The sequence below is a fragment of the Physella acuta genome, unplaced genomic scaffold (assembly GCF_028476545.2).
Source record: "Physella acuta isolate Inbredline_101_S28 unplaced genomic scaffold, ASM2847654v3 ptg001426l, whole genome shotgun sequence".
Taxonomy (NCBI): Eukaryota; Metazoa; Mollusca; class Gastropoda; family Physidae; genus Physella; species Physella acuta.
This window is the reverse complement of record NW_026732941.1, coordinates 196,773-207,485: the sequence shown is the minus strand read 5'-3', so window position 1 is coordinate 207,485 and position 10,713 is coordinate 196,773. Positions and strand designations below refer to the sequence as shown.

The 10,713-nt window shown below is 30.2% G+C and overlaps 1 protein-coding gene across 1 annotated transcript; it reads right to left on the bottom strand.

The window, feature by feature from the left end:
• Nucleotides 1-1,878: 1,878 nt before the first annotated feature.
• LOC131927651 (uncharacterized) lies at nt 1,879-10,713 on the bottom strand. Its single transcript, XM_059283407.1, has 5 exons — nt 10,680-10,713; nt 9,987-10,145; nt 7,113-7,631; nt 6,892-6,959; nt 1,879-2,281 (listed from the first exon to the last, which is right to left on the bottom strand). The coding sequence occupies exons 1-5, from the start codon at nt 10,711-10,713 to the stop codon at nt 2,246-2,248; spliced, it is 816 nt and encodes a 271-aa protein (XP_059139390.1). The 3' UTR covers nt 1,879-2,245.

The window sequence follows — 10,713 nt, the reverse complement described above, 5'->3', positions numbered from 1 at the left end:
GATGTAAAGAACATGGTAGTTTACATATAATTGTTTATGTTACTTACATTAATAACACTAACTGCTATTTTAATAGGCATTCATATTATTATGATGGCGGGTTATGGCAGTAGATCACATGACATGTAACAAAAAATTATAGTTAGATATAGGGATGAAATCAAAATCACGTGTTTTGAGTCTGTGATGGGTCTCAGTCTAGAGAAATGGCGGACAAGCAAAGAACTGGTAACATTAAGCGTAGTTTATACCATATATTTACTCTACGGCTTTACAAGTTTCATTTATAAATTATTTTGAATTATAAGTAACTACAACAACTGAAATTTTAAATGAGAATCATCAATGATGTATCAAAATGCAATGTTTTATTTGATTTATCTGATGTGATAAAATTGATTTATCTGATATGAATAAAACACGTGTGTGTGCTTTTTCTAAGCGACATATTATTTCAATATAATTTTGGTTATTATATTATAATATCGCGTTACATAAATATAAGTTCTGTGAATGCATTGATATGCCATTAGATTTTAATATAAATTGGGCCATACACTTTGTGTAACGTTTTAATATTTTCCATTTAGCATGTGACTCTATGTAGGCCACCTGCCGAACTACATCGGTCTGTATGTATATTTTCTCCTTTATGTGCAACTTTAAAAAATCTTATATTGCTTAACAGATTCTCGAGTTTGGTACTGTTTTTTTTCTCCAATTTGCCGGCGCTTGTATTAAAAGGGTAAGGCAAATTGCTAACTATATTTTATTTATAGTAATATTTCGTCTATTAAAATAAACCGGGAGTGATCTCCCCTAAACTTTCTCGAATATTCTAATATAACACTACGGGGGATGGCAACTCGGGATATAGACTTCTAGACATGATTTTTAATCCATTTTGAATACTCAAATTTTTAAAAATAGAATATAATCTCGTAGAAAAAAGAAATGCACACCAAGTGAACGCTAAATAAAGATGTGCATAATAGTGCGCAATATTATTAGTACTTTATAAATTTACATGCGTTTTTTGAGAAATCGGAAATAACGTAAATTACTACTTCCGGTCAACGGAAATTACTCAAATATTGACAGAAGGTAGAGAATTAGATCTTTTACTCACATATCAAATTTCATTTATCTAACTGAAATAGTACTCAAGTTATAGGCTTTTGAAAAATTCAAAGTAGAAAAAGTACCACTTCCGGTTATCGGAAATCGCTCAAAAGTTGATACGGATCTACGATTTTGATAAAATACTTATATATGAAATTTCATCAACCTAGCTGTAACGGTACTCAAGTTATCGTGTTTACAGACGGACACACACACACACAGAGACATACGGACAAGATTGCAAAATTATGTTTTTCCGTATCAGTGAGATGTAAAACGTCGAGATTTGCAAAAATCTCGATTTTTTTTGCACGATTACAAGACTTTCTCTATACTTCGTATATACGAGAAAGTAAAAATCGTGTACATTATTTTAATAAAATAAACAAATGTTCTCTTTTGATACAATGTAACTGCAAATACCACTTATAAAATGAATCCATAGTTTAAATAATGTATATATATATATATATATATATATATATATATATATATATATATATATATATATATATATATATATGTATCGATCAAGATGTTAACCATTGATCCCATGTCATTTATGCTTAATTGCAAACTTCTATATGGTGGATTTATATTTATTAAAAAAAAATATAAACACAATCGCATTGAAACAGTTTCTTTTTTGTGCTGTATATTACATTAAATTTGTACAATTATTTACAATTGCCTTTTTCGGTTATTACTATTTGACAAAGTAATATTAAATAATTAAATCTGTTTAGTTACGCTCATTTTATTTTTGGTGATTACAAAAGCAATAAAAAGAGTAAGGATTAAAGGCAAAACATTTTTGCAACATGTAGTAACTTTCGCAATGTGTATTTGTTAAGGCAAAGTCAACTTTTTACTCTGTAACTATTTTCAGGTCATGTTACCATGTTGAATTAAGGTAGATACGTCTACTATTTCATCTTCATTAAATTCTTCCTTCTTAACTTTTCGACGTTTTTGAAGTTTAGCTATCTTAATTTCCCAAAATTTATTTTTCTTTCTCTTAATTTCCATATCTATTTCATGCTTTTCCTTTCTCCTTTTATCTCTATCGATGGAAGTTTTCATCTTTGATAATTTCCTGAGGCGATGTTTTCTCCTTTGTTTTTTATGGCTTGCTTCTGTGTGATGTAATTTTGTTGCACTTTGAAAACAAATAAAATCATTAGCTTAAAGATATTATGTTCAGTTATGTTCAAATTGTACAAATGTACGTATACATATATATATATATATATATATATATATATATATATATATATATATATATATATATATATATAGCAGTTACATAGTTATATATATATATATATATATATATATATATATATAGTGACAGGACAAATGATCTCAGACAAAATATATCAGACAAAATATCTCACGGACAAATGATCTTAGGACAAATGATCTCAGGACAAATGATCTAAAGGACAAATGATCTCACAGACAAAAGATACCAGGACAAAATATATCAGAACAAATGAAACTATGGACAAATGATCTCAGAAAAAAAATCTCAGAAAAAATATCTCAGACAAAATATCTCACAGAAAAATTGTGTAGTGTTTTGGATGATTTTAGTTAATCTGAACATTTTTTATTGAGTGCCATAATATGGTTTTGTTTACTATGCTTGATATTGTTTGTAGGCCTATATAGTTATTGTGAGAAATGTTTGCCGCATACATTTGTTATAATGCTCTAAACATTTTAAAATTAAGATTACTAATATAGAATGCGAAGATTAAAGATTTTTTTTCGATAGACAGCGTAGGTGGACTTGACAAACATGTGAGCAGCAGGTAAAGAGATGTGAAGTTAAAACATGTCGAGCAAGAGTTCAAACAATAGATGATCACATAGTATTGGAGAAGTGTGATCATAACGATGTAACTGCTAGCTAAGTAACATAAACGTTATGTTTAAGTTGATGCTGTAATAAAAACAATAGTATTACGTTACGAACCTGAAGACCCATTCACATTTTTCAAAAATATTTAGCGTCTTTTGAACTTTAATTTTACTTTATTTGTTTTATACATTATCATTTATTATACATTTCAGGCTAAAAGAGTAAGTTTGTTTTAATTTTTACTTTTTCAAATCAAATGCTATTACAAAGATTATGTTTGATAAATCTATCGATGCTTTTTTAAGTTCAACGAATTCATTTTCTTCACAATTATTATGCGTTAAAAAGTAAATCAAACCATATTGCCAGTCAATAAAAAAAAAAGCTCAGATCAACTAAAATAATCGGACATACTATTAAAATTTTACAGTGATATATTTTGTCTGAGATCATATGTCCATGATATCATTTGTCCTGATATATTTTGTCCTGGTATCTTTTGTCCTGAGATCATCTGTCCTGAGATCATTTGTCATGGAACCATATATATATATATATATATATATATATATATATATATATATATATATATATATATATATATATATATATAATATATATATATAATATATTTAGGTATATTTAGATATATTTAGATAGATATATTTAGATATATATATATATATATATTCCTCTATATATATATATTGCTTTATATATATCGCTGGTCTCGGTCGCAAACCGTCTAACTCAAAAAAAAATCGATTTTCTTTTTTTTACATAAATCAAAAGCCAATATGATTCCCCATAATGCCTGTAAATATTAGAGAAATCTGTAGAATGATTATTGAGATATAATCATTTGAACAAACCGCCAATTATTTCTAGCGCTAAAAATCTCGGCGCAAAACGAATATCGCTATATTTAGCAGTACACTGTTGATCGGGAACGCAGTCGCACGCCGCAATCACATAATTTTACAGCACAGCAGTCACAGTACTTATAGGTAAGGATATTTGATTAATTATGTTCAACTATTCTATTACATTTTATCATTTTAAAGAATAATAAACAAATAGTATTTGTTTAATATAGCCTATTTCCAGATTTTCAATAACCAAACTGATTTGTTTACAGTTTTTTACGCTAACACAATACTTTGAAACTAGATCTTTATTCTAGAATCTAAATATCAATCAAAACAATATTATTCGAATTATATTTCCACAAGAATGTGCAATAAGTTTAATTATTGTTAATTCACTACTAGCTTTAGATTGAGGGTTTAGCTACGTGTTAAGAAATGTTTATATGGTAGGTTACAAAATGTTTGGCGTACATGTTAAACGACATGGTTAGTTGTCTTTAGTAAATGCTTTTACGATTAATTTTAGAACAGATAAGCCTATATTAATGCACCAGCATCTCTCAACATACCAGCCTCTCTCAACATACCAGCCTCTCTCAGCATACCAGCCTCTCTCAACAGACCAGCCTGTCTCAACAGACCAGACTTACCACATAACAGACCAGTCTCTCTCAGCAGACCAGCCTCACTCGACAGACCAGCCTCTCTCAACATACCAGCTTTTCTCAACAGACCAGCCTCTCTTAACAGATCAGCCTCTCTCAACAGACCAGCCTCTCTCGACATACCAGCCTCTCTCAACAGACAAGTCTCTATCAACAGACCAGCCTCTCTCAACATACCAGTCTTACCACATAACTACCCAGCCTCTCTCAACAGATCAGCCTCTTTTAACAGATCAGCCTCTCTCGACAGACCAGCCTCTCTCAACAGACCAGCCTCTCTTAACAGATCAGCCTCTCTTAACAGACCAGCCTCTCTCAACATACCAGCCTCTCTCAACATACCAGCCTCTCTCAACATACCAGTCTCTAGCAACAGACCCGCCTCTCTCAACAGATCAGCCTCTCTCAACAGACCAGCCTCTCTTGACATACCAGCCTCTCTCAACAGATCCGCCTCTCTCAACAGATCAGCCTCTCTCAACAGACCAGCCTCTCCTGACATACCAGCCTCTTTCAACAGATCAGCCTCTCTCAACAGACCAGCCTCTCAACATATCAGTCTCTCTGAACAGACCAGTCTTACCATACAAGACACCAGCATCTGTCAACTTACAAATCGTAAAGGCACCAGCATCTCTCAACAGACCAGCCTTTCACAACAGACCAGTTGTAACATACAAAAGACCAAACTCTCTTAAATGTTCAATCTTACCATACAGGACACCAGAATATAACAACAAACTTGTCTAACCGTTTAAGGCACCAGTAACTTACAAGAGACCAATCTCTCTCAGCAGACCAGTCGTAATATACAAAAGACCAATCTCTCTCAACTGACCAATCTTACCCTCCAAGATACCAGCCTCTCTCAACAGACCATTCTTACCATACAAGAGACCAGCCTCTCTCTAAAGATTAGTCTTATCCTACAATAGACAAGCCTCTCTCAACACACCATACAAGACACCAGCCTTTCTCTACAGACCAGTCGTAACATACAATAGACTAGCCTCACATAACAGACATTAGACACCAACCTCTCTCAAAAAGACCAGCCTTACCATACAAGAGACCAGCCGATCTCAAAACACCAGTCAGACCTATCAAGAATTCAACGCGACAGATATTCTTGCACTGCAGTACAACCATGATGCTACTATCTACTTCAAAGTGAATCAGCAGATAGCTGGCAATTGCTAAGCTAGGGTCGTAAGATTATGATCTCATCTGTATCCCTTGGCAAGTTGTACAAGAGCAGAAAAAAAGATAAAAGCTGTCATATTTGATTACCTAAAAGCAAGTAATAAACACGCCTTTTTATGATGATTTCCCTGATTTTAAAAATATGTTGCCATTTTGATGTTTCTTTATGTGACGTTTATTCAAAGAATAAATTTTAAAAATAAACACATTTTTTTGTGTTACATTTTTGTAAAATAAGTAAACATTAAGTCAGTATTAATGTGATTAGTGTGTTATGTCTCATTCATAATATATCTGACAATACGTTTTCTGTTTTTACTATTATCATTCTACAAACCCAGCACCCACCAGATTTAGTAAAATAAACTGTGAGAATAGAAAGATGTAATAAATAAAGCATAACCTTCAACAGTTAACCAGTCAAGTGCTAATTACAGGCATAATGAATACAGTCGAAAGCGATAAAGCGATACTAAAACATCTCTACTAAAAATTAAACTGACCCCATAATGTAGAATAAACTCAAATAATTTAAATATGAGCCCAAAACTATAATCTAAATATTATGAAGTGTTAATTATAACTTAAAAACATAAACATAACTAAATCACTTTCATTGGACAAAACGAACGAACGCGGCTGAGATCGAAATTCTCGGCTCAAAACAACTAAGTCTGCGCGCGCACAGATAGACGGTTTGCACCGAGAATTTTAGACCGAGCAAACAGTCTATCTTTTTAAACCTGCTATCATTTTGTAAATATTAACAAAACTCATTTTAAAACGCTACAGTATAGTCGATAGAGAGTTTCTTCGAAGATATCATAAAAAAAAAAATTTTATTAGAGCGATCGAGAAGGAAATAATCAGTTTTTTGTCTCTCCTGTAAAATTTACATTTTCGGAGTTAGACGGTTTGCGACCGAGACCATCGATATATATATATATATATATATATATATATATATATATATATATATATATATATATTTAAATACATATTTATTGCTTTATATATATATGTCTATTTAGATATATATATAATATATATATATATATATATATATATATATATATATATATATATATATATATATATATATATATATATATATCTAAATAGACATATATATATATATATATATATATATATATACCCAACCCACTACATACGTATGTTTGCTATCACCACTTTCCGACACTTCCATTTCTTCCGATGTAGTGTTGAAATCATCTGTTTAAGAGTGATTGATTATTTATAAATGTATATAATATTTATAAGCGTATGTTTCTTATACGTATATGTATACACACGCATGTTTGAAAATAAGGAAATGTGAGGAATTTACTAAATGAAATGCTGTATTAAAATATAAGTACTTCATACCTTTGTATAGTTTATAAGGATGGGGAATTTCTTCAAATTTTTTATTATGTGTGACTTCTACGACATGTTTCAATAGATTCAACATTTGCTCCGTTTTCGTGAGAACATCTGTTGTCGTTGTATCAAACAGAACAGCTCTGTGTTCACATTGTGTCCACAAGTATTTAAAATCTTCTCCTTGTAACTTACATAAAATTTCAATATCTGTATCTGCCACATCTGTGTCAAACTCATTGTCATACGTTACTAACAATATACATTTCCTTTTAATTTCATTAAAATCCAGCAAATCTTTTAGAGCTAAAAGCAAGTCTGGTGAGTTTAGCATAGAGTATGATGCAACTAAAAGCACTGCATCATGTATAGATTTTACAAGCTTACAGAAATCTTCCAAATTGTAAGCAAATCCAATAATGTCTATTTTTAAACAGGAAAAGCTGCTGAACTCTTCAACCAAGGACTCATTCACAAATTTACTGTCTTCAAACAAAATCAGGTCGTAGTGAAATTTTGTTTTTCCTGTTAACGTATGATAAAAAAAATGTTGTATTCTATATACCACGCAACACTTGTTTGCTATAAACAAAACGGTACTCGACACAGTAAATAATAATGTTTACATGTATTCAAGTATGAATGTTTTCGTATCCATAATTTACATTGTATAATAATGAATTCACTTGTCATAACATTTTGAGATTACAAATAGAACGTGTATATTGTGCGTTGTTAAATTTGTAGAAAAATATAGCTGTTATATAAAACATGGAGTGGAGTGTTCTGTTGATAGAGCGTATGGGTGCTAACCCAAATATCTCGAGTTTAATACCTCATATGCCGATGTCAAGAACGATATGAACTCTACTTCATTTGCTCAATGGATCGCTAAGAATAAACACACATTTTAATCTACATATAATATATAATATATTTTTCTAGCCAAAAACGTGATTATAAATTATTATTTTTAACTCATTCCTGCTATTTTATTTAGCTGGATATAGAATGTATAATTACTTTCAATTCAAAGTAACATTCAACAATAATGGAAATGATGTAGCATATACTAAAAATTAAAAGAAAACTAATTCTTACCTTTAATTTCATTTAATGTTGTTACAATATTATAAACGGAATTAAACTGCTTATTCTTGTGGTATTTGAATGATGAAATAAACGTGAGTACTTCAATGTCTGTTATTTGAAAGAAAGGGTGGTTTAACCATTCTTTTATCAAAAGGTCCTTGTGATGTCAAAGAAAAGTCTTAAACATCTGTAAAAAAATATCTTTAAAACTGTTCTGTGTTAGTTCAGGTTGTCCTGTTTTCTTGAGATTTTCCACGTGTTTAAGTAATTCGGCGTTTTGTGATCTTTTTGTTTCTACTGAATTTGTTGTATTGTTGAACAGAACTACACGGTTATAAAAACAGTTAAAGCCTTGTATAGTTTTTATCCTGTTATTATAAAAGTCTAAAAAAGAAGAACTGCCATGGTCAAGTTCAAAACTATCACCTCCCGTAACAACTAGTATTCCATAATTTTCATACAGTGTTCTATATTCCGGACACAATATGTGTTTTGTTTTGTCTTTTAAATTGACAGAATTTATCGTGAAGTAATCAATAACAACTACAACTGCACTTAATGCGCGATCCAGTGTGCCTAGTCCATGCAAAATACCGCGGTATATTTCTTGTTCTGATTACTCCAAAACACAAATTGTTTTATTTAAATTGTGATTAATTTGAATTCCTAATTTGTTTTTTATCAAATCGCCGCTATTTCCTGTTTTAAACACATTTTGTTCTAAAATTGAATTTCCTGTGGCACTTTTCCCACTAAAAGGCAATGCTATCAGTAAAAGGTTGATTGTTTCATCAGTATCTGAAACAAAACAAGATTTAGGTATATGCTGGCGTTTAAGGTATTATAAAAGATTGACGCACGTGATAGTCGTTAAATTAGAAAAGCAAATAAACGTTTAATTTTCCTAGTTTTATAGTAAAAAATAAGGATATTGAAATAGTAATTATCAATGTACTGTAACCTCATTATGTGTATTGCACATTTTACTTGAGTAAATAATTGAGAGTATTGTGACTTAACATTTATTGTTAGTAGTCCACAAACGTTGACATTCAATTATAGACACAAACATCCAAACAATAGAACAATAAGACATGTGTACATAAAAATCGAGATTTCATTTAAAAAACAATATGGTCGCATATAGGGCCTATACAAATATTTCAAAAATTAAAAAAAAAAATTCACCAAATTCAGTCAGAAAGTGCATTCAAACAAGAATAAAAACCAATTTATGTTAAACTTTTCCTAATACAATTAAACCATTTTTTTTATAGAAAGCGTAAAAAATAGTTTTACTATTTTATTTTCCACATATTTTATGCCCCAATTTCATTGGATCGCATATTAATGCTGCTTTCGGTGATGGCCAATAGAAGAAAAAAAAAATTATTTTATTGGATTTTATTTTAATTGTCTTCTATTCTAATTAATATAGCAATAAAAGTTGATTATTTTTTAAAGATTAATCCAATGTGTTGTTATATATGAATTATAGCAGTCTCAAAGTGGTAATTGAAATATAGAGGTTTGTGGACATTGTACTATAACTATGTCTTTGGTGTTATACGAAACATGCATTGCTATAACACACTATACTGTGTATTTTGTCTAACGACTATTGTTAAAAGATAATCGTGGACTAAGATTATTTAAGTGCTCATAAGCAATACAAAAAAATAATACGTTTTGAAATAGTAAAATATAATTTATTGTTAAAATAAAATAAAAATACTTTGTAATTATATTTTACTAATTATTAATAAAAATTAATGACGAGAAACTTACCTGCATAAATATTATCCAAAATTGAACTTGGTAAATACTGCAGCTTTTCAGAATATGCAATCTTAGTTTCAACTTTAGTTTTATTTAGTTCATTTTCATCATATTCGTTTTCAATAATTTCTTTTTTTACGGTTATTTGATCTTCTTCAGAACCTAATTCTGCAGTGATTTCACTATACGTTTGTTTAAAGCAAGAAATATATTGTTTTGTATGTTTCCGTAGATAGTTTAGTTCACTTTTTAATTCGTCTATGTGTTCTGCATTCTTTTGATGAGCTGTATAACAATCCTTTATGGGGCGCCGTGATTTTCTTACAGTTTCTAACACTGTTGACTCTCTACAAGCTCCCTAATAAAAGTCAATAGTATTATCTAATCAATAGTAATATAACTTTTACTTCGGCGCCCCACGTTTTTCATCGCTTATAGTAGAGTGATCGCTTGCATTATTGTGATGTATAGTATTTATTTTCTACTTTTTAGTTCAATCAGAAAACGTGGGTTTTTTTAAACTTTTTTAATGATTATTATTTCTCAAATGATTATACCATTGTACTTTGCGTTTCTAAAATCAAAGCTCTAGGGTTAGTTTTCATTCGCCCAAAAATGTGTTGATTTCGTCCTATTTTAGCATAATTTTGTTTAATATCCAAATGTCTACCCGGAGGACTTAAGGTAGTAACAGAAAATTACCAAATTTATCACATTCTCTAGAATAAGTATACAT